At 43.8% G+C, this 25,799-nt stretch overlaps 1 protein-coding gene across 3 annotated transcripts in view; it reads left to right on the plus strand.

The window, feature by feature from the left end:
* Window positions 1-25,799, plus strand: part of CCSER2 (coiled-coil serine rich protein 2) — a 223,712-nt gene that overhangs the window by 134,377 nt on the left and 63,536 nt on the right. For all 3 annotated transcript variants that reach the window (XM_077259307.1, XM_077259308.1, XM_077259309.1), the window contains exons 6-7: window positions 3,289-3,493; window positions 16,494-16,580. In XM_077259307.1, coding sequence (XP_077115422.1) covers window positions 3,289-3,493; window positions 16,494-16,580 — 292 coding nt within the window. The remainder of the gene's footprint in view (window positions 1-3,288; window positions 3,494-16,493; window positions 16,581-25,799) is intronic.

The following is a 25,799-nucleotide window of genomic DNA, read 5'->3' on the forward strand; positions in this document are numbered from 1 at the left end:
TAAGCCACCCCCCACCATCAAGGTGATAAAGGGATCCAAACCCTAACCCTATCCCTAACCCTAGGGATCCTAACCCTAACCCTAGGGATCCAAACCCTAACCCTAGGGATCCAAACCCTAACCCTAACCCTAGGGATCCATAGGGATTGGCTATTATGTTGACCTGGAGACCAGGCCATTCTTCTAATAAAAAGCTTTGTTCAATGTGGACACCCCAAGATATACGGTATTGCTATAGAGTACTAAAAATATAAACTCGGAGAGTATTCACTGTCATATTGTTAGGGTTAGGGGTAGGGGTAGGGTTAGGATCCCTTTATCACCCTGATGGTGGGGGGTGGCTTATCATGGTGTATTCTTGTTTTTTTCTATAAAAACGCATGCGTTTAAAACGCAAGCAAACGCATGTACGCAAAAACGCATGCGTTTCCATAGACATCAATGTATTTTTTTGCCGCAAATCAAACGCAAATGAACGCATGCGTTTTTTTGCGGCAAAAAAACGCCTCTGAAAATTACTACATGTTGCATTTCTGCAAAAGAACGCATGCAGCAAATAAACGCATGCGTCGTTAAACGCGGCAAAACGCGTACAAAAAAAACACATGCGTTTTTAATGTTAAACATAGGGGAAAAAAAGCATGCGTTTTTTTCATTAAAAACGCTGCAGATCAAAACGCAAGTGTGAAACCAGCCTAAACTATGCGATTTGTGCAACATTCACTTGTATGAAGGATATGGAAACAGCCATGACTGCTTATGCTGAAACATAGAGACATTTATAGAGACTTATTGACATGCATGACTGCGATATATTATCTAGAAAAAACTGCTGACAGATTCCCTTTAAAGGATATTCCTGACAGTAGCATGATGTAGGGACAGAGACCCTGATTTCAGAGATGTATCACGTAGTTTATTAGGTGCTGCAGTTGTGACCGTTTTCTCTGCTTCAGATTTAGGGGAGCTCAGATGCTGAGCACTGTATGACCCCGCCCACACCACTGAGCTCTGTATGACCCCGCCCACACCACTGAGCTCTGTATGACCCCGCCCACACCACTGAGCTCTGTATGACCCCGCCCACACCACTGAGCTCTGTATGACCCCGCCCACACCACTGAGCTCTGTATGACCCCGCCCACACCACTGAGCTCTGTGACCCCGCCGACACCACTGAGCTCTGTATGACCCCGCCCACACCACTGAGCTCTGTATGACCCCGCCCACACCACTGAGCTCTGTATGACCCCGCCCACACCACTGAGCTCTGTATGACCCCGCCCACACCACTGAGCTCTGTATGACCCCGCCCACACCACTGAGCTCTGTATGACCCCGCCCACACCACTGAGCTCTGTATGACCCCGCCCACACCACTGAGCTCTGTATGACCCCGCCCACACCACTGAGCTGTGTATGACCCCGCCCACACCACTGAGCTCTGTATGACCCAACCCACACCACTGATTGGCAGCTTTCTATGACACTGGATGGTGACAGCTGCCAATTAGTGATGGGGGCGTGGTTGGACTAGGAGGCACAAGGCACCTTGTCCTGTAGTGATCTCCTGCTGGTAAAATACTGATGGTTTTGAAACAGCAACACACAGCCCAGTACGTTACACATCGCTGTAAGCAAGGTTTCTACCCCTACATCATATTGGTCTCAGATTACATAGTGAAAATCTGGTGACAGAAGTATGACGTTGTGGTCTTTACTAGACCTTCATCAGATGAACAGATTGCTTCAGAAGTATATGGCACAGAAAGGCGCTGACTTGCACAGGCGCCATAGTTAAAGTGGCTGCTCCACTACTGCTTTGCACTATTTCCCATGTACAAGCTCTCGGCGCCTTTCTGTGCCATGTACTTCTGAAGCAATCTGTTCATCTGATGAACGTCTAGTACAGACCGAAACGTCATACTTCTATTTCACTGTGGGTTCCAATTAAATACTTCTATATATGAAAATACATCCTTGTGTGCCAAGATCTTCATACATTCGGGTACGGATTGGGCCCCTACTTGTGCACCTATATATACCTATATATAGCACGAGTGCCCTGTTCTACTATATACATATATATATATATACACACACATATACAAATTAAAAAAAGAATGAGAGCAAATCGTGGCCACTTGTAACCTGGCTCTTTAAATGCTGCCCTGGCACATCCGGGATCTGGACAGTGCTCTGTAGTTGGAGGACCAAGCCGATCTCCCAGATACTGACTGAATTCCCAGAAAAGCGTCTATCCCCAAGCTGGGCCTCTTCCCTTCCTTCTGTGCTCAGAGGAGCGTCCACATCTACTTTATAGTCATTCTACTCTAGCTGTCACCCGTCACCTGTGATTTATTAGGTTTCATTGTTATACACTTCAATTGTATTTTTTCCTCTCTGTTAACCTTTTTCTATATTTTTCTTATATGTGATTTTTTTTTTTGTATTGATCCCGATCTGGAAAGTTAACCTTGAAGATGAGAGGAAATATTAATCGATTTTTCATGTAGACCAAATGAAAATCCTTGGTGCTAGGATGATTCACGCTCTGAAAGCAGCCATTGATCAGAGGCTCAGCGCCACTCACCTAAATAACCGACTGCTTTACTCTACTGACTATGGAGGGAATGTTTCACTTCACTATTTAATTGTTGTTGTTCCCATCTACAGCCAAGATCAAGTGTGTGACCCTAAGCCAACATGTTATAATAATAATTGTGGGTCTTGTCCAATTTATACCATGAGCTTATCACTACTTTATTAGTGGATCATCTACACATTATCCCTTTTGAAAAATGCAGTATTTGATCATATATGAAATGGATAAATGGAACCTTGAAAATAAAATCCTACTAATAGGAATCTGCTGAATTCCTCTTTCATATCTCATAAATTTGCCTGCACGTTTTACTCATGGCTATATACAATAGTGTAAAAGTTTACACCTTCTAAATGGGTAGGACGCAGGAAATTTTTTAAAGTATCTTCCATGGAGAGAGGAGAAAGCGCTGCCAGAAACTTGTTGGCAGCAGCTTTTCTTGTCTGAAAATAAATGGATTGGGTATTAAAAGTCCTACTGCGCACTAATTCTCTCCCCTGACGTCATCTGTCGGGGGAGAGTTGGGATGCCTCCATGTTAGAAGGTCCACAAATATTGCCGAAATCCTCAGACCACTTGCATCTAGTGCGTTTCAAACCTTTAGCTGTGTTGTATAATGTAGATATAGATACCAAGATAATACATGATGATAAGATAATATTCGTGTTACTGTTGTGTTTCAGGGGTTCCTCCTACTTAGAATCACCCACTGACCATAGAGAAAGCTATGGGAGTCCCAACTTTTACTCACAGTCCCCACGGACTACACAGATGATGGGTTTTCGAGACAATACTGTGATCCTTGATGAAATGACTCTGTGCCATATGGTCCAAGACTGCACCACAGTGAAGACCCAGCTCCTGAAGCTGAAACGTCTGCTGCAGCAGGTGAGGTTCTCTGTAACGTTGTGTGCAGCGCGTTTACATGCATAGTAAGGAACAGCCACAAATGTTGTAATTGCAAGACAAGAAGTGCATGTTAGGCCGCGTTCACACTTCAGTGTTTTACATCAGAAAAATGCCGAAGTGGTGACTTCAGTAAATTACTGATCAAATACTTAATGTGTGAATGTGGCTTTAAGGGAAATCTTGTATGTACTAAAGGATGACCTTTAAAATACACATTGTACTCACTAAACGCCCCGTCTCACATAGCGAGATCGCTAGCGAGATCGCTGCTGAGTCACAAGTTTTGTGACGCAACAGCGACCTCAGTAGCGATCTCGCTATGTGTGACACGTACCAGCGATCAGGCCCCTGCTGCGAGATCGCTGGTCGTGTCGGAATGGCCTGGGCCGTTTTTTGATCGTTGAGGTCCCGCTGACATCGCTGAATCGGTGTGTGTGACACCGATCCAGCGATGTCTTCACTGGTAACCAGGGTAAACATCGGGTTACTAAGCGCAGGGCCGCGCTTAGTAACCCGATGTTTACCCTGGTTACCAAAAAAAACAAACACTACATACTCACCATCTGATGTCCGTCAGGTCCCTTGCCGTCTGCTTCCTGCTCTGACTGAGTGCCGCCGTACAGTGAGAGCACAGCACAGCAGTGACGTCACCGCTGCGCTCTGCTCTCACTGTACGGCGGCACTCAGTCAGAGCAGGAAGCAGACGCAAGGGACCTGACGGACATCAGATGGTGAGTATGTAGTGTTTGTTTTTTTTGGTAACCAGGGTAAACATCGGGTTACTAAGCGCGGCCCTGCGCTTAGTAACCCGATGTTTACCCTGGTTACCCGGGTGCTGCAGGGGGACTTCGGCATCGTTGAAGACAGTTTCAACGATGCCGAAGTCGTTCCCCTGATCGTTGGTCGCTGGAGTGAGCTGTCTGTGTGACAGCTCCCCAGCGACCACACAGCGACAAAACAGCGACGCTGCAGCGATCAGCATCGTTGTCTGTATCGCTGCAGCGTCGCTGTGTGTGACGGGGCCTTAAGGCCATCAGGGTTGGTCCAAAGCTTAGGTGTGCAAAAACAGATAGACAAGGGAGACATCCAGCTCGCCAGAGCTCGGATCAACGCCACTGCCAGGGACAGGAGACCAATAAAGGGAAATAGTGTACCTGCTGGAGCAGATGCCCATCCTCCAAACTGCACAGAGAGCAAAGAAATATGCAGATATTGCAATACAAAGAGGAACCAGTTTAGGATCAGCACCCATAATGGCATTGAAACGTGATCTACTGGGTGATGGTTTCCAGAGAAGATGGCCAATGTACATAATATATGGTAGAAGTAAAATTTTGACTCTGATAACTTATGATAAGATGGCGATATTTAATAAAAAAAACCTGGTAAAATACATCAGGAAAATAAAAAATGAAAAGAAAAATGTAACAAATTTCTTGAATTTGGACAGAGACTCAAAGTGTGACATGCTAGCAAAACCCTTCATAGGCTGCAAGTCATACCACAATCACCGAGACACAAACTGCACTGATGCCTCATAAGAGTATCAGAATATCCGAGCAAGGAAGTGTATATGTGTGCAGAGCTGTAGAGAAAATGCCCCAAATTGTATGTCTCCTAATATCCCCATATACCTAGTAATTGGTCAAGCAGTTAATGCCGTGCCGGTTACACTTCTAGCTATTATGTGTAGTAGATAAGAAGGATCCTGTGTAAGACTCTTTCCTTTCTAAGCTCTCCAGAAAATGGGTTAGGACAAGTGAGGGAATAGCAGTTTACTTACAGTCCGAATTTCTTGGGTATGTCACAAATAACAAAATGAAGCTATTGTATTGTATTGCCTTTCCCCCCTTTCATGCGATGCATAGCTTTAATCCCAATATTGCGTCCACCTAGTACAGAGTGACCCTAGGGAGGAAGAGACGCTCTCTAATGTCTCCGATGTGAGAATGCTTTGTCCTTCTAATGTCCGATTGAAATTAGTGAGAGGGTATAGGGCAGCCATACTGGGAAAGCTAGACGTGTGACAGGAAGCAGTTTACAATAATATACATTAAGGATGCAAAGACCAAGGTGTCATTTCCTATACACAGTAACACAAAATTATGCCAAAAACGCCTTGAATCTTCCAGCTGTCTACAAAGGTGGTCTCTCTAATTGTAACCTTACCTGGGGTCCATGTAATTGTGCCGACATTTGCAGATGTTTGTCATTGAACCCTAGCCAATGTGATCAAACATTACTAATATATACAAATGTGGTCAAATCTGGGGGTCGTCTCATTCCAGATATTTATCACCCCCCACGTATTGCCAACTCTCCAGCCAGCTGACCCCATTCTGGAAAGTTGTCACACATTTATGTTATATTCATTGTACATACCATAAATGTCCAAGATCAGAAAACCCAATTAAAACCCACTTTTCTCACCAATTTACATAGAATTTTGGGTGGAAAAAAAGATAGTTGTAAATTATAGAGTAAGGACTAGCTCTACCAAAAATTGAAAGTTCCGTTATTTTGGACGTGTGAATCTGCCTTCTACAGCTGAAATATTCTTGTTTTAGTCTTGTGGTTATTAGATCCGATTAGATCCGTGTGTTCCGTCACTGCCATCATTGTGTTTGCAGCTCCTGCACAGACATGTGTTTCCATGGTAACAGGAAACTAACAATCTTTGTATAGTCCTAACCTACAATTAGACTGTGCTCACATCACTGGACTACATAGAAGATATGGCCCCCATAGCAAAAGTTATTAATTTAGCCCTCCCCACCCTTACAAAATAAAATAGAAGTTAATTAAACTGAGCAGGATGGGTGCATGGCACATGAGTGCAGGCCCAGAATGCATACCCTGCATTATTTGAAGATAGTTATACGAAAATGTATTATATCTTGTACACAGTAATTGTAACCCTTCTGATGCCCTTACCTATTACACCCCTTTCATGACCCTATAGAGTATTATGCTCCCAAAAGTGCTCCCTCCTCTTCCTCAAAATACCCCCACAGTGAATTCCCTTACATAATATGCCACATAGTACCCAATACACATACAGTATTATGACTCCGCAGTGCCCCAACACAGTATGATGCAGCCACATTGTCCCCAACACAGTACAGTGTGTCCCCCAAACAGTATGTTTATCCTGGAGCTTTCACACACATTGAGGCCCCCACTATTATTCCATAAAGTATTATGCCCTTAAAGCTCCCCACACACATTATTACCCCCATAGCTCTCCTCACACAGATATCCCACATCTACTTCCATACAGTGTGATAACCCCTTGATGCACTCAAGATTTCCACTTACCGGTAGTATTATGCCCCACACACTGTATGATGATCCCCCACAGTTCCCCCCCCCCCCCCCAACACAATATGATTTTCCTTCACAACTCACACACAAAATGATGGCCTCCACACAGTATGTTATCCCTATAACACCCTACATCAGTATGATTCCTTTTCCTAGTATAATGGATCCTGTAGCTCCCCACACACACAGTATGATGGCCCCCACAGTTCCCCTCTCACACAATATGATGTTCCTTCACAACCCACACACAATATGATGGCCTCCACACAGTATGATATCCCTATAGCACCCTACAACAGAATGATATCCCTATAGCACCCTATCTCAGTATGATTCCCTCTTAGAGTATAAGGGATCCCATAGCTCCCCACACACAGATTGATGCCCATGCAACGCCCCTTTTCGCACACATGATGCCCCACAATCCACCACACAGTATGATGCTCCACACAGATCTCGGACAGTTCGTGTTAGGACCAATATGCACGGACATCTGCCTGAGTCCTAAGACTTGCAGGTTGAATGGTAGAGCAACGAGCTTACTGCTCCCTATTTCACCATTTCACCAAATACAGATATCCATGAATATGAGACGGTGGGGGTGGCGAGGCGATGCTGCTTCGTACCAGGCTCCCCCAACTCAGAGGCCCTGTAGTGTTTGTGTGGTCTGCCGCTATTAGCGGAACACATCTGGATCACTATAAGTGCACCATGTGAACACGGCTTTACACTTTCCTGCATGTGTTCCCTGAGCTTTACTAATATATATTTGGTATGTAGTCAAAAAATAGAAAACTGCGACGATCTCTGCAGAATCAGACATTTGTGTTTTGTCAGGTGCCATAAAAACAGACAGGTGTATACCGACTGTAAAAAGTAAGCTGTGGGATTATTTACTACTAGATGGTGGCCCGATTCTAACGCATCAGGTATTCTAGAATATGTATGTATGTATGTATGTATATAGCAGCCACATATTATATAGCACAGGCCACATACCAAACAGTATATAACACAGCCCACGCAGTTTATAACATTGCCCACGTAGTATTGCCCATGTAGTATATAGCAGCCACGTAGTATATAACACTGCCCACGTAGTATATAGCATAGCCCACGCAGTATATAACACTGCCCACATAATATATAGCACAGCCCACGCAGTATATAACACAGGCCACATAGTATATAGCAACCACGCAGTATATAACACAGCCCACGTAGTATATAGCAGTGTGGGCATATCCCTGTAAAAAAAAAAAAATATATATTTATATATATATACTCACCCTCCGTCGTCCAGCGAAGCTGTGTCGATGCGCGCGCGGCTGCCGCCAGCTTCCGTTCCCAGCGATGCATTGCAAAATTACCCAGATGACTTAGGGGTCTCGCGAGACCGCTAAGTCTTCTGGGTAATTTCGCAATGCATCTCTGGGAACGGAAGCTGGCGGCAGCCGCGCGCGCCTCGGCAGATGACGGAAGGTGAGAATAGCAGGTTGTTTGTTTTTTTTATTATTTTTAACATTACATCTTTTTACTATTGATGCTGCATAGGCAGCATCAATAGTAAAAAGTTGGTCACACAGGGTCTATAGCAGCGTTAACGGAGTGCGTTACCCGCGGCATAATGCGGTCCGTTAACGCTGTCATTAACCATGTGTGAGCGCTGAGGGGAGTATAGAAGGGGCGCCCGGGCACTGACTGGATGGGAGTAGGGAGGGACTAATTCTTGGCCGGACTGTGGCCGTCGCTGATTGGTCGCGGCAGCCAGGACAGGCAGCTGGCGAGACCAATCAGCGACGCGGGATTTCCGGGACAGACAGACAGACAGACGGAAGTACCCCTTAGACAATTATATAGTAGATTTGCAGACATACTATTATATTTTTAACTTTTATGCATTGAAATGATACAAAAAAAAATGGTTGGGAATGTGGAGATGACATCAGATGTTAGGGTTGGTCTATGTTATCATAAAGAATAAGAAAAAAAATGTTTACTTTTTGTATTTCTCCTGATATTCTTACAGAATGCAAGGTATTTTTCTAAGCCCTTGATTCATATGTTCTTTGTAGCTCTACTTCTGAGTTTTAGCATGCATTTTGGATGCAAAGGATATTATATTCCCTCCAGGGAACTAAAGAAGTTGGTTCCTTTCAGGCAAGTTTGACCTTATAACTTTTCAAGTTAAGATGTCTGTCATTTATCAGCCACAAAGAAAAAAATACACAATGCGATCTCTTCAGGTAGTGTGATGAAAGCAACAAGACAGTGGCGGTGGAAGTGCTTGGGATAATATAACGAAGATTCTCAACAAAAGAATTGGATTTATAGTGGTGGCAAGTACTGTATGTTCTAAACCTGGATATTACTTTTAGGAGTTTGTCCAAGAAAGTACCGTAGTCATGTTTTGCATTATAGCATTAAATACTCTACAATCTCTGAATCACTAGTCCACATAGTGTCAGATGTGGACAATGGGCTGTGCCTTGAAGGGCAGAATTGACTGCATCCTTAAGGAGTTAATTGTAGTGACACTAGTGAGGGCAGCAACAAAATTAGACTCTTTTCACATCTCCGTAATGACGCCATATACATTAGTAGTGATCCCCTGCCATATACTTCTGATGTGTACTGCTGTGTGGTCCTGCAGTGACGTAGTCGTCAATTGGGCACAGTATGAAAAAAATGAAAAAGGGAGTACAAGCATTCCACTGTAAATCAATAGTACTTAACCCACGAGCCATTGTATGGTGCTCTATTTCTCTCTCTCCTTGCCGCGGGTGCTCTCTCTCCTTGCCGCAGGTGCTCTCTCTCCTTGCCGCGGTTGCTCTCTCCTTGCCGCGGGTGCTCTCTCTCCTTACCGCAGGTGCTCTCCTTGCTGCGGGTGCTCTCTCTCCTTGCCGCGGGTGCTCTCTCTCCTTGCCGCAGATACGCTCTCCTTGCCACGGGTGCTCTCTCTCCTTGCCACGGGTGCTCTCTCTTCTTGCTGCGGGTGCTTTCCTTGCCGCAGGTATGCGCTCTCTCCTTGCTGCGGGTGCGCTCTCTCCTTGCCGCAGATACGCTCTCCTTGCCACGGGTGCTCTCTCTCCTTGCCACGGGTGCTCTCTCTCCTTGCTGCGGGTGCTTTCCTTGCCGCAGGTATGCGCTCTCTCCTTGCCGCGGGTGCGCTCTCTCCTTGCCACAGGTGCTCTCTCTCCTCGCCGTGGAGGCACGCTCTCCTTGACGCAGATACGCTCTCCTTGCCGCAGTGTTTTTAGTAGTAAATAGTTGTGTATTGTGGCTTCTGATTTAGCATGGCAAAATGTCTTTGTCAAAATTAAAGTTTCATTACATGAAATCTAAGTTTATGGGCTTCATACTTTTCTGGCAGTTCGGAGACTCATAATGTGACCTTGTGCATGAGCCGTACAAGTGTATTTCCGAAAGGCAACGGTGAGGCAGCAGAATGTTTTCTGTGACTACTGCAGTGGTGTTATAATGGCAATGTATGCTCACACTAACCACTCTACTTTATAAGCAAATAACATGAATGACGAACATTTTAAAACTCAAATTCTTTTGTCCTGACAACAAAATAGTGAATTTCTATCTGCCCTTCATACATTTAGAAAGTGCCACATGTCCTCTTGTATTAAATGTGTTGCTACTTCATTGCTTCCGTGACATCGCTGCCCCATGAGAGGAGAACTATGGCCAGCGGACATACTGCATAGCACGTTGCTTGTCTCTGTTGACGTGGAAGGAATTGCATGAGGCTAATAAGCGCGGCTTCTTTAACGTATTCCCTGATGATGCAACCAGTGTGGCCGCCTTGGAGACAATCGGGCTTTTGATTGCAGTTGTATTTCCTGGCTTTGTGTGGGCAGCATAAGCCTCCAAACCTTGCTTTAGTAAAACTCGTCATCTGATCAGTGTTGGGCTGAATTAAAACCTCTATAATTCTACCATGACTGCGCTTTTTGCTGTTGGTTATTAAGTATAGTGCTAAAGTGTATCTGCAGAAATACTACAATTCCTTACTTAATAATACCGCCCAATCTCCTGACTTGTCAGTCCTTGTGATCACTGGTCAGGGCCCAAAATAAAAAAGCCTCTGTCGCCTCACTGTTCCTGTTCTCGCTCTCAACATAAGAATATAGAGGCCAGTGACCTCACCATCTTTGCCCCCCTGCTCCAGTCATATAGGCTGTAGTAATATCTATAATGGGCCTCAGCACTTAGTACCGCATCATTTGGCTGTTGTAACCTGCTGCAAATGTGGTGCACATCCAGACCCCTGCCTTTGGCATTATTCCCAAGAAATCTTAGCCCATTCCTCATCGCTAATGGTATCCTATACCTTAATATTCTTGTGTTTCTTCTTCAACCTCCTTCTCCAAAGCATCTCCCAAGCTTTTATATGGTGTTCAAGTCAGGCGACTGTGATAGCCAGTCCAGAATATTCCTGGACATCTTCTCAAACCATAATGAAAAATTCTGGGAAGAGGATGCAGAAAAATGGGAGTGCTATGTAAGCATAATATCGAAATGGGGTGTGAGTGATTAAACTCACCTCATGGAGTTGTGTGAACAGGCACCAATCTGTCTCCAATATGCATCCCTGATGGTGGTTTGCTGCCAGCGTAGTTGCCGTGGACAATTCCTGGGAATGGTTCCAACGTGAGAGGTAAAGCAAAGAAACAGAAGACCAGGCTATAAGGCGCTTCCATTCAAATGCAACAAAGATCCAGAGGTATGGATGGATTGAAATTTTTAATTTGAAAAAAAAAAAACAAGCAAAAGGTTATAGATAACATATGACAAAATTTAAAAACTTAATAAAACATGAGCACAGTGCTTTTCGGCTGATTAGCCTTCATATACACCTGATGAAGGCTAGACAGCTGAAACGCGTTCTTTGTTTTATTGCGTTATTACATTTTGTCATATGTTATCTAGCAACCTTTTGCTAGGTTTTTTAAAATTAAATATTTCAATTCATCCATACCTCTGGATCCTCGATGTATCTGAGTGGAAGCGCCTTATAGCCTGGTCTTCTATTTCTTTGCTCTTCTTCTGAAACCAAGTCTTGATGGACTTTGAGGTATGCTTGTGATCATTGTCCTGTTCAAAGTTCCAATGACACTCGAGCGCTATCTTAGGCTACGTTCACATTTGCGTTGTTGGGCGCAGCGTCGTCGACGCATGCGTCATGTGCCCCTATCTTTAACATGGGGGGTGCATGAACATGCGCCGGTATGCATTGTACTGCATTTTACGACGCATGCGTCATATAGATGCACAAAACAGGGCGCAGGGGACGCTACTTGTAGCGTTTTCCCTGCGCCGAAAGTCCCGACCTGTAGGATCTTATGACAACGCATGCGTCGCAAAACGCTGCGTTGTGTAGATGCGTTGTTGGTTGCGTCGCGTCGCCGACGCTGCACCCAACAACACAAATGTGAACGTAGCCTTACAGAGAGCATGATGTGTTTTTTTTAGCCTTCCACACACTTGTAGGTGTGAAGGAGCAATTCCAGAAGAAGAAAAACCTCCCCAAGGCATCACCAAGCCACCACCATGCTTTACCTGCAGGGTGTTTTTTTTTTTATCTGACAATTGCTTCATTCTTCCTACAACAGGTAAACTGCTATCCATTGTCAGTTTCAATTTGATTGCTCTAAAAACATCTTATGGATGTGGTTTGGAGCATATTGGAGCCAACATTTCATGTGCTTTTGGGTCAGTAAAGGGTTTAGTATGTGCCTTACTGTGCAAGCTGAATCCTCAGTGCCTGCTGCTGCCAAATCTTGCCGCAGATCTTTTGCAGTCACTCGATGGTTTTTTACAACCTCCCTCCACAGGAATGTGGTGACAGAAGATGATCACTGTTATTTTCTGCCACATACAGTAATGTAGCCAGTGTTCATATAACTGTGAACTTGCGAACTCTGTTCTAACTATATCTCCAGAAACATTCCATGTTTTTACTCTCTTTCTGCATCGTTTTCCTTGTTTATGCAAGGCAGTGATCTGTAACAAGAAAATTTGGATGAACTACCAAGGTTCAAAATCAGGAAAAAATTAAACAGGAAACCTTGTACCTTATCAAATACTAGATAAAACTATATTTTTATTGTTCACTTTAAAATGTAACACACAATCACCATACAAACAACCGTGCTTGACTAGAACTCTCCCTCACACTGTTGATACTCTAAATCATCCCTGCCTATACAGCGGAGGTTGGCACCCTCAAATTTATTCGAGATAGGCGCCCCCGCTCGACGGCGGCTGTCCCTATTACTCCTGTTTAACCACTATAAATGGTGTGATAAAATTATACTCCAATCTGACACGACAGGAAAAATGAAAGGGACAGTGATTGCTTTATAAATTAGTCATCCATGGCAATCATTAAGACAGTGTGAGGTAGAGTGAAAGACAAAATTATCTAAAGTGCAAAAAAGTGCATAATCCACACAGAGTACCTCTCTATAGCTGTTCCCTGCTATTTCTGATAGCCTACCTAACTGTGGGGGTTGGCACCCTACTGTTCAGCGGAAATGGCGCCCCCACTCCTCGGCGGCTCACCCTAACGGTGACCCTATGAGTGAACTGTTAACTCTTAGGCTACGTTCACATTTGCGTTGCGTCGGGCGCAGTTTCGGCGACGCATAGCGGCGCATGCGTCATGCGCCCCTATATTTAACATGGGGGCGCATGGACATGCGTTGTCTTGCGTTTTGTGACGCATGCGTCTTTTTTGGCGCAAGTGTCAGGGCGCACAGGACGCAGCATGTTGCATTTTTTGTGCGCCGAAAATCATGCCAAAATTGGACGCATGCGTCACAAAAAGCTGCGTTTTGCATGCGTTTTTGCATGTGTTGTGCGTTGCGTCTCCGACGCAGCACCGCACAACGCCAATGTGAACGTAGCCTTAGATATATAGCCTGGTGGGCCCAAACCAAGTTACAACCACAGTCATTGATTTAGGTAGGCTAAAAACGCTTAACCAACAATGGACACAGTATAGATAACAGACTGCGTGGCCATGTTATGATATAAAGAGTATGCCAGCTATAACAATGGGGTACTCATCGTTTATGATGTTTAGAGGGTGAATCCCTCATGCCTCAATGCGTTTCACGATCTGGATCATCAGGAGGCTTGGATAGACAGATGCTGTATGGTGACCACCCATATCGCTATTATCACAGTGATCTGTGTTGTTTTTTATGCCATCCTCCCAACAACCTAAAAAATATTAGTGAACTGTATGCCACTGCCCTGGAGGACTGGGCGTAGATTCCTCAACAAAACTGGTATCTGGCTAAGGCCGGGGTCACACTTGCGAGTATGATGCGAGAAACTCGCGCATCATTACCTGGCACTGCCGCCGGCACTCGGGACCGGAGCGTGCGGTTTGCATGAATTTCTATGCAGCCGCACGCTCCGGTCTGAGTGCCGGGAATTGATGCGAGAGACTCATGTGAGTTTTTCGCATTGCACATGCAAGTGTGGCCCCGGCCTAAGACTCATTTACAGCAGGTCCTAGCAACCAGGGTGCTGCACTAAGTCCTAAAGATACTTGACTAATTCTACAGCAGTCAGTAAAAATATCATTTTGTGATGAATTTGGAGACACCACTTGGTATATTAGTTGAGCTATTAACTTTGTTCTTGTTGGTTGGTTTATTGCAAACAAAAGAAAGTTGGTCAATTTTGCAAATACATCTAATTTGCGGCAGTAGTAATTTTGTTGGCACCTGTATGGCTGATCACAGAAATAACTTGAATCTGACAAAAGTAATGATAAATAGAAGATCTATGAAAATGAACAAATGAAAGTCAGACAATGCTTTTCAACAGTGCTTCAACAGAGGTTTTTTTAAAAAAATAAAACTCATGAAATAGGACAAAAATGACGGTACCCCTGAAAATAATGTGACCAAAGGGACATGTTAAATCAAGGTGTGTCCGCTAATTAGCATCACAGGTGTCTACAATCTTGGAATCAGTGAGTGACCTGTATATAGGGCTACAGATACTCACCAGACCAGAGGAAGTGAAGGAAAGAGTTGTCTCAGGAGCGTAGAAAGAAAATTATAGACAAACATGATAAAGGTAAAAGTTATAAGACCATCTCCAAGCAGCTTAATGTTATTGTGACTACAGTTGGACATATTATTCAGAAATTTAAGATCCATGGGACTGTATCCAACCTCCCTGGACGTGGCTGCAGGAGGAAAATTTATGACAAATCAAGAGACCAATATTACGAATGGTAACAAAAGAGCCCAGAAAAACTTCTAAACAGATTAAAGGTGAACATCAACATAAAGGAACATCAGTGTCAGATCGCTCCATCCGTCGTTGTATGAGCCAAAGTGGACTTCATGGGAGACGACCGAGGAGGACACCATTGCTGAAAACAAATCATAAAAAAGGCAGACTGGAATTTGCCAAACTACATGTTGACAAGCCACAAAGCTTCTGGGAGAATGTCCTATGGACAGACTAGACAAAAAATGGAAGTTTTTGGCAAGGCACATCAGCTCTATGTTCACAGATGGAAAACTGAAGCATATCAAGAAAAAGAACACTGTCCCTACTGTGAAACATTGAGGAAGCTCTGTTATGTTCTGGGGCTGCATTGCTTCATCTGGCACAGGGTGTCTGGAATCTGTGCAGGGTACAATGAAATCTCAAGACTATCAAGGGATTCTAAAGTGAAATGTGCTGTCCAGTTTCAGAAAGCTTGGTCTCAGTCGCAGGTCATGGGTCTTACAACAGGATAATGACCCAAAAGACACAGCTAAAAACACCCAAGAATGGCTAAGAGGAAAACAATGGACTATTCTGAAGTGGCCTTCTATGAGCCGTGACCTAAATCCTATTGAGCATCTTCGGAAAGAGCTGAAACATTCCATCTGGAAAAGGCAACCTTCAAACACGAGACAACTGGAGCAGTTTGCTCTTGAGGAGTGGGCCAAAATACCTGTCGACAGGTGCAGAAGTCTCATTGGCAGTTACAGGAATCGTTTGATTGCAGTGATTGCCTCAAAATGTTGTGCAACAAAATATTAAGTTAATGGTGCCTAAGAGACGTACACTAGTGGAGATCTTCCATAGTATAAGGACTCTTCTCAATATTGGGAAGATCTTGTGTCTTTTTCTCTGGTGGTTGTAAAGTAAATGTCCTGATTTCTACCCCTCAGAGAGCACGATGAGGCTGATCGCCACCATAGCTGGAGAACCGTGGCACAAACCACAATTATTTACTGGTGGTTTTTATTTCTGCAGAGAACGCACTAACATCATGAACCCTTTTAAATATAACATTTGATCATTTATCAGCGGCTGCTGTTCCAGCACATTATTGTGTAGTTGTGCAATGCTCCAATGAAAGCCATGAAAACCATCCATGTCATCGCCCATCTTTCAGAAATCTTGTTCTGCCCAGAAATGCTTTTAACTGGCTAAAAGCCGTCTCGGATCACTACAAAAAAGGTCAAAATCATACAGTGCAAATGGACGACACGTAAATATAATGCATTTGAGGTATTGGTAGTGGATTTCATGTGTAAGACGCCAAAAAAATTGCAAAATATGTGAATACTTATAAATTCAGTGCGTTGCCAGACAACTAAATGTGTTTGTTCTTCCGCAGGAGGATGACCCTGAATCACCGATACAAGAAGTACAGCAGTCTTATCCCACCACTCCCGAACCACAAGGCACGGACATTGTCTTAAAGGTAAATATCCTGGCATTTTATAGTACTTTCATACCTCCATGAGGGAGCAGCACAGGATGATAAATACTGCTAATTCTGATCTGACGTTGATCCAAAGGATATGCTACACTATCCCAGTAAGCCCATTTTCTAATATATTACATAATGCGAGATGTATAGAATCCATCATGAACCTGCTATGTGGCAGCTTAACCCCTTGGCACTGTATATGATGGAGATATAAAATATATATATATATACCGTGTATGTATGTGTATATATATATATATATATATATATATATATATATATATATATATATATATATATATATATATATATATATATATATAATGTATAGCGAGTCGGGGAGTGAGCCACCTTCACCCAGGGCAGCCGGCTAACAGCAGCGATTGGTGCTAGCTCCGATCGCTGCTGTTGACCCCTTATATACAGCTGTGAATCACTGACTGCGACATTTAAGCTCTAATGGTTTTTTTACTCATTACTTCCCACAAAAGAAATGATGCAGGATGGAGTGATCAAAGTAGTATGTGCCCAATAATGATATCAATAATAAACCAGTTTGCCTCTCAACAAAGCAAGCCCTCACATCGCTCCATTTGAGGGAAAAATAAAAAAAAGTTTTGACTTTTGGAAAGCGTCGGGATATTTATTTATTTATTTTTTCATTTCACAGATCGAGGTTTTTAAACCACTAAAATAGTTTAAAAAAGCAATAGTATACATGTGTGAAATTGCCATAATTGCACTGACCTGGAGAATCTGCTGCCAGGTGATTTTTACTTTACAATGAATGCTTGAAAATGGAACCCAAAAAATAGCGGAAGCATGTCTTTCACCATTTCGCCACACTTGGATTTTTTTTCCAAACTTCCCATAAAGTACATGAAAAAATAGGTGGGGTCTTTCAAAACCACAACTTACCCCACAAAAAACAAGTCCTTAAATGTCTACGTCAGATCAAAAATAAACAAATTGTGAATTTGGAAAAGGAGAGGAAAAATGGAAAATGCAAATATGAAAATTAGCTGCGTCCTTAAAGGGGTTGTCCAGTACTCTGACAACCCCTTATCAATATAAGTGTATACTCCTCTCCCATTCCAGCGGTGCCGACACTTGTTCTCCCAGGGCTCCCGTGAGGTTGTTACTTCCCGCGAGTCACTGCCCAATCACTGTTCTTGTCTCTGTCACCGCCTTAGGACTTATCGAGCATCACCCGGAAGTCAGAGAGGAGCCGCAACCCTGAAATCCTGTTGATGATCGGTATGAGAGGGGAATATATGTGTGTTTATTGTAATTGGGGCAAACACTCAGATTGAGAAGGGGTTAAACACTGATCAGGAGAATCCTCTCGCCAGGTCATATTTTACAGTAAACATAAAAAAATAGCAGAATTGCATTTTTTCACTACAGTTTTTGATCATTGTTCCCATATTTCAGTACATTATATGGTATGGCTCAAAAGTGTAATTCTCCATACAGAAAACAAGCCCTTTCATGGCTGCAAAAAAATAGTTAAGTTATGGCTGTTGAAAAAATGAAAGTGCAAAAATTATGGAAAATTCACAAGTTTTGAAAAGATTATTAGTCTGCAGCAGCGGCTTCTTTTCTATAACACTTTTCTGTTACCCCCAGTCACAGGCCTCCGTAGTCAATTCCTAGTAGTCCTGTACACAAATACCAATGAGAAGGCGACCCAGCAGCTGTAGGAGTTTCATCGAGTAGTAATGTTTATTTTGTTTTATTAAAGGGAATCTATCACCAGGTTTTTTCAACATAATCTGAGAGCAGCATAATGTAGAGACCGAGATTCTGATTCCAGCAACTTGTTTCTTACTACTGGGCTGCTTGCCGTAGTTTTGAGATGACTTGAGGAGGACTGGTAAACCTTCTGCTATGCAGTCCTTCATATTCATGTTTTGTATAGCGCCACCCCCACCACTGATTGGCAGCTTTCTGCCTATGCACAGTGTACAAAGAAAGCTGATACTCCGTTCTGTAGGTGGGGTTATATAGAGCTCTGCATTCAGCAAACTGCTAGATCTGCTGCAGAGAAAACTGTGATTTTATCAAAACTGCAGTTTGAAGCTCAGTAAGTGACACACAACTGGAATCACGGTCTCTGCCTCTACATTATGCTGCTCTCAGGTTGCCTAGCAAAAATCTGGTTATAGATGTCATATAAAGCATCACCTGCCTGTCCTCCAAAATTAACGGAAAATGAACTACCAATTTAACAACTTTATTACCCTAAACAATCAAGGAAGCTAAAATTAACTTCATCAGTACACTAGACCACCAGTGGTTTAGAGTAGTGGTTTTTGTGTAAGTCAAAAGTGTTTAAAGGGGTTGTCTGGCCTTTGAATGTAAGTCTGAAGCCACTCTCTGAGACTGTAGAGTCGTGAATCCTCACAGTGCGTGCACTGCGCGCTCTGAGGATTTTACAGTGTCAGGAGCAGGCGGTCATGTGACCGCAAATATGTGATTTGCATACTTCCGGCAACATGACGACTAGACATGTTCGATCTCACTCAATACACTTGCATTGAGCATAGCTATTTATGTCTAGTCGACACATGACTGCATGTATGCACACTGTGAGGATTCACAAGTCTGTAGTCATAGCCTCCAAATCTGCAGTCAGTCTAAGGCCAGACAACTTCTTTAACGATGACCCTTAACCACTTCATGACATGCACCGTACATGTACGGCGCATGTCGTGTCTCCCCCTTTGATGTGGGCTCCAGCGCAGAGACCACATATTTCCCGGCACATGTCAGCTGTTTTGAACAGCTGACATGTGCCTGGAACAGCTGCGGGTCGAACCTGTTCAATGCTGCGGTCAAACACTGACAACGGCATTTAACATGCGCTTCCGGCAATCACACCAGAGAGCCGAACATTGGTGACCCCCATCACGCGATCGTGGGTCACCGATGGGTTGGCATGACAACCAGAGGTCTCCTGCAGACTTTTATGATTGTCAATGCCGGATTGCTATGAGTGCTGCCCCTTGGTCAGCGCTCATAGGAAGTCAGCAATTCTGCTACATACAGTTGATCTGATAATCACCTGTATGTAGCAGAGCCGATCAGGTTATGGCATCTTCTAGTCTCCCATGGAGACCATTGAAGCATGCCAAAAGTAAAAAAAAAAAAAAAAAAAAAAGTGTTTTTAAAAATATAAAAAAATACAAAAGTTCAAATCGCCCTCCTTCGCCCCATTCAAAATAAAACAATAAGAAAAACCTCAAACATGCACATAATTAGAGTCGCCGCTTTCAGAATTGCCTGATCTATCAATATAAAAAAGAAAATAACCCGATCGCGTAATGAGAAAATGGCGTAACGAGAAAAAAAAATAAAACCGACAGAATTAAGTTTTTTTGGTCGCCGCAACATTTCACTAAAATGCAATAATGGGCGATCAAAAGATCGTATCTGCACCAAAATGGTATCATTAAAAACGTCAGCTCAGCATACAAAAAATAAGCCCTCACCTGATCCGAGATCACGAAAAATGGAGACTCCACGGGTATTGGAAAATGGAGCAATTTGTTTTTGTTTATTTTTTTTTTATAGCAAAATTGGATCTTTTTTCACCACTTACCGTATATACTCGAGTATAAGCCGACACGAGTATAAGTCGAGACCCCTAATTTTGCCACAAAAAACCTGGGAAAACTTAATGACTCGAGTATAAGCCTAGGGTGGAATATGCAGCAGCTATCGGTAAATGTAAAAAATAAAAATAGATACCAATAAAAGTAAAATTAATTGAGACATCAGTAGGTTAAGTGTTTTTGAATATCCATATTGAATCAGGAGCCCCATATAATGCTCCATACAGTTCATGATGGGCCCCATAAGATGCTCCATACATAATACGCCCCATATAATGCTCCATACAGTTTATGATGGGCTCCATAAAATGCTCCATATTAAAATATGCCCCATGTAATACTGCACAAATGTTGATTATGGCCCCATAAGATGCTCCATACAGACATTTGCCCCATATAATGCTGCGCAAATGTTGATTATGACTAGTGTTGAGCATTCCGATGCTGCAAGTATCGGGTATCGGCCGATACTTGCTGTATCGGAATTCCGATACCGGGATTCCGATACTCTTGTGGTATCGGGTATCGGGAATCGGAACAACATTAATGTTAAAATGTGTAAAATAGAGAATTAAAATAAAAAATATCGCTATACTCACCTCTCCGACGCAGCCGGGACCTCAGCGCAGGAACCGGCAGCGTTGTTTGTTTAAAATTCCCGCTTTTACATGGTTACGCGAAGTCCCGGCTTGTGATTGGTCAGGGCGGCCATGTTGCCGGGCCGCGGACCAATCACAGCAAGCCGTGACGAAAATACGTCACGGCTTGCTGTGATTGGTCCGCGTCCCGGCAACATGGCCGCCATTAACCAATCACAAGCCGTGACGTCACGGGAGGCTGGAAACGCGCTCATTTTAAAAAGGGCGCGTGTCCAGCCTCCCGTGACGTCACGGCTTGTGATTGGTTGCGTCGCGGTCAACCAATCACAAGCCGGGAGGCTGGACACGCGCCCATTTCAAAATGAGCGCGTCCAGCCTCCCGGCTTGTGATTGGTTGATCGCGGCGCAACCAATCACAAGCCGTGACGTCACGGGAGGCTGGACACGCGCCCATTTCAAAATGAGCGCGTCCAGCCTCCCGGCTTGTGATTGGTTGATCGCGGCGCAACCAATCACAAGCCGTGACGTCACGGGAGGCTGGACACGCGCCCATTTTAAAATGAGCGCGTGTCCAGCCTCCCGTGACGTCCCGGCTTGTGATTGGTCAGGGCGGCCATATTGCCGGGACGCGGACCAATCACAGCAAGCCGTGACGTAATTTCGTCACGGCTTGCTGTGATTGGTCCGCGTCCCGGCAACATGGCCGACCTGACCAATCACAAGCCGGGAATTCACGTAACCAAGTAATAGCGCGATTTTTAAACAAACAACGCTGCCGGTTCCCTCGCTGAAGTCCCGGCTGCGTCGGACAGGTGAGTATAGCGATATTTTTTATTTTAATTCTTTCTTTTACACATTTATATGGTTCCCAGGGCCTGAAGGAGAGTTTCCTCTCCTTCAGACCCTGGGAACCATCAGGGATACCGTCCGATACATGAGTCCCATTGACTTGTATTGGTATCGGGTATCGGTATCGGATTGGATTCCGATACTGTGACGGTATCGGCCGATACTTTCCGATACCGATACTTTCAAGTATCGGACGGTATCGCTCAACACTAATTATGACCCCATAAGAAGCTCCATAAAGATATTTGCCCCATATAATGCTGCACATGGCCCCATAAGATGCTCCATAGAAATATTTGCCCCGTATAATGCTGAACATGGCCCCATAAGTTGCTCCATAGACACATTTGCCCCATATGCTGTTGCTGCGATTAAAAAAAAAAAAAAAAGACATACTCACTTGCTATATTCACCTGTCCGCGCCGCGTTCCACCGTCGGCGCCACTGTGTCTTCCGCGTTCCTGTGCATTGACTGTTCAGGCAGAGTGCGCCGCGCACACTAATCGCATAATCGCGCCCTCTGACCTGAGCGTCACTGCAGAGGACGCGGAAGACGGACGGTGGAACGGGGGACAGGTGAATATCACGCACTGCCCCCCATCATACTCACTTGCTCCTGGCGTGGTCCCTGCACGTCCCTTGTTCTCTGGGCGCCGTCAGCTTCTTCCTGTATTGAGTGGTCACATGGTACCGCTCATTACAGTAATGGATATGCGGCTCCACCCCTATGGGAGTGGAGTCGGGTCCATATTCATTACTGTAATGAGCGGTACCATGTGACCGCTCAATACAGGAAGAAGCTGCCGGCGCCGGGGAACCAGGGACCGCACCAGGAGCAGGTGAGTATTCTTACACAGCTGCTGCTCCACCTCCCCTGCCGACCCCTGGGTATGACTTGAGTATAAGCCGAGAGGGGCAATTTCAGCCTGAAAAAATGGGCTGAAATTCTCAACTTATACTCGAGTATATACGGTAAGTATAAAAACCTAGACATGTTTGGTGTTTATGAACTCGTAATGACCTGGAGAATCATAATGACTGGTCAGTTTTAGCATTTGGTGAACATGGTAAAAAAAAATCCAAAAACCGTTGTGGAATTGCACTTTTTTTTGCAATTTCACCACACTTGGAATTTTTTTCCCATTTTTGAGTTTACGATATGATAAAACCAATGGTGTCATTCAAAAGTACAACTTGTCCGGCAAAAAACAAGCCCTCACATGGCCATATTGACGGAAAAGTAAAAAAGTTCTGGCTTTGGGAAGAAGGGGAGCGAAAAACAAAAATGGGCTGCGGTGCGAAGGGGTTAAGCTGTATATAGAAATAATTATATATCGGAGACCAAGCAATTCTTCCCAGTAGAGATCGTTTCTCTCTGCAGAGTGCGATGTCTGTCCTATTCATTATGGAAGGGCTTAAGGTCAGCCGGTTGTTGATCTAATATAGAAGCCAAGTAACCCGATAAAGGTGTCTTTCAAGATTAATTGGATTTTGCCTCTTTTTTAGTTTGTCTGTAACCTATAGCACTGGGGATGGAAACATATTACATCCTGTAATGCTCTGTGGCTGTATTTCATTAAAGACGTGACGGCACGGGGCGATTGTGGCCCACCGATGCCGCTATATTTACTGTATGATTAGACTTGTCTTTTACTATGAAGGCATACATCTGTTCGAAGGGAAACGGCATAGTAAACTCCATATACAGCAGATATCCGTGCCCCGAGCCTGTAATTGTAAAAAGCCATATTGATTGAAGCAACTAAACTATTGGCTTCAAAGCGGAAAGCCCTGAAATTACACCGTAGTATTTGACAAGAGATGCCACCAAAACTTACAGGCTCTAACAAATCGATTAAGACAGAAAAAAAATCTGTTGTAATCCGGTGGCTTTTATTGTGCAGAAAGTCTCTTCTGACCCGCGGCATTTAGCTGGATTTGCTGCCAGAAGTCACCGCTAACTGAATTTTGAAATTAATGACCTTCCTATTTGCCGGCCGATTTCTGATCACCTTCATGTTCCCTTTAAATTGCTTTTCCCTGACCGCTCTCTGATAATACAAGGTAGCAGCTAAGTAGCCATGCTTGGCACTGGCAGTTTGGGCAGGAATTACAATCATGGCTGTAAGTCTCCATTCCACCTGCAGATCCATCCTTGCCACCTTTGCCTCAGGGTACGTGAACACAGAATCCTTTAGGCACTGGCACACCCGCCAGGGCTGCTAACATGAATCTGCTCTCGGGAAACACTTGCGGATGTAGTCTTGAAGCAGCTTTTCTGGCGTCTTTTAAGATGTTTTCCCAGTGTCTGAAGTGGTTAAAAGATGTGACAAAAGATGGTGTTTTCACATTGCTGTGCCTTATGTTCATTTTGTGGGACACTCTTTTTTGACAGATACCGGGGGGATCCACTTGACAGCGTTTGTGGATATATTTGGGTTGACTAGGACCTATTTAAGGCCATGTGCACGCAACACCTTTTTCAGGCAGTTTCTTCCTGTAATCCAACTGGAAAAACGCCACAAAATTCCCCCACAATATGAACACAGTGTACAGTAGCATCAATGCGACATTGCTCTGCCCATCTTTTGTTTTATGTCACTTATTATAACTGCTATATGGTTTGGAACCATTAAAACAGTTAAATAAAAGTGACATGCACGTTCTTTTGGCGGCTAGAAGCCATCCTCTTCCTATTCTTCACGCTGTAGAGTGAAGTTTGCCGTCAGTGGAGCCGCCAGTAGAACAAAGGCAAAACTGCTTCAGAAAAACAACTGCCGAGTTCCTAAGCAGTCTCACTTGGGAAAAGTAGGCTGCTGTGCCGGTGTCTAATAGTTGCTATATACACACAGCATAAAATTGAACCTTAATTGCTTTATTTGCTCCATTATAGGCCAAAGTTATGTTGCTATTGCTAAAGAAACCCATCAGCAAAGAACACCCTGCATTTACCTGCAAATATAGTGGTAATTTGCAAGTAAACACTTCCTTAAACATATCCGGCAGTCTAATTGGATGTGCGGCTGCAGGGAGAAAATTAAGTTATATTCTCCCTGCAGCCTCTGCTTTGTGGGGTCGGGGCTTTGGACAGTCAGCACTCACTACAAAATCTCTTTGCTCCTGTTCTCTGAGCACACATTGGTTTATCAATCAGACTGCGGGGGGCATGATGTCAGCGAAGTGCAGAGATGATTGATGCCACCCCTGGGCTAGTCTCAGTAGTGAATCACTGAGACTAATCTTCAGTTTTGCAGAATTAAGACATCATTGCAGACTACATTAGGAGGCTGATACAACTCTCCTATCAATAAATAGGGTTAAATCCCGCTGCCAGGCTGCTTATATAACAATATTTATCTGCAGACTATCACTATGGCTGCAGGTAATTACAGTTTTTTGTTTTTTTGCTGACTGGTTTCCATTCTATGCCTCTAAGGCAGTGTTTCTCAACTCCAATCCTCAAGACCCACCAACCGGTCACGTTTTCAGGATTTCCTTAGTATTGCACAGGTGATAATTTCATCACCTGCTCAAGCATTAATTCCATCGCCTATGCAATACTAAGGAAATCCTGAAAACATGACCTGCTGTGGGGTCATGAGGACTGAAGTTGAGAAACACTGCTCTATGGGTATGCCATAAATTTATGATGGATCTATCTGAAGAAAGGGGGTCAGTTGCACCACCATCGGGGAAGAGCTGGTAATGAATCAGTAGCTCTCTCCACTCCATTCATTTGTATGAAATTTATGATAATTTGTCACTTACTTAGTGACTGGCCCCATTCTTGCAGTATATGCAGATCCCAGCACGGGGGCAAGTGTCTATCATACATATATGGCTTTGCTTGCTAGTCCAGAAGTCTACGACCTGGGAATAGCCCTTTAAATCTGTTAGTGATAATATATAGTTTGTAATATTTCCTAGAAATATGTTTTTACTGTACTTCTCTGTATAATAGATTACAATCTGGAATTTCTTACTATATGGTACAACAAGACATATGGTTTCTAAGCTGTAAACAAAGCAATTATTGTATAAGAATTAAATGCGATGAACTCACCAGCTCTAATCGTTGTACCACGCAATCATTACATAGATAATTCGGTTCGTCTTGTTCTGTTAGGTCAGTCAGTACAAGTCAT

This window comes from Ranitomeya variabilis, chromosome 4 (assembly GCF_051348905.1).
Source record: "Ranitomeya variabilis isolate aRanVar5 chromosome 4, aRanVar5.hap1, whole genome shotgun sequence".
NCBI lineage: Eukaryota > Metazoa > Chordata > Amphibia > Anura > Dendrobatidae > Ranitomeya > Ranitomeya variabilis.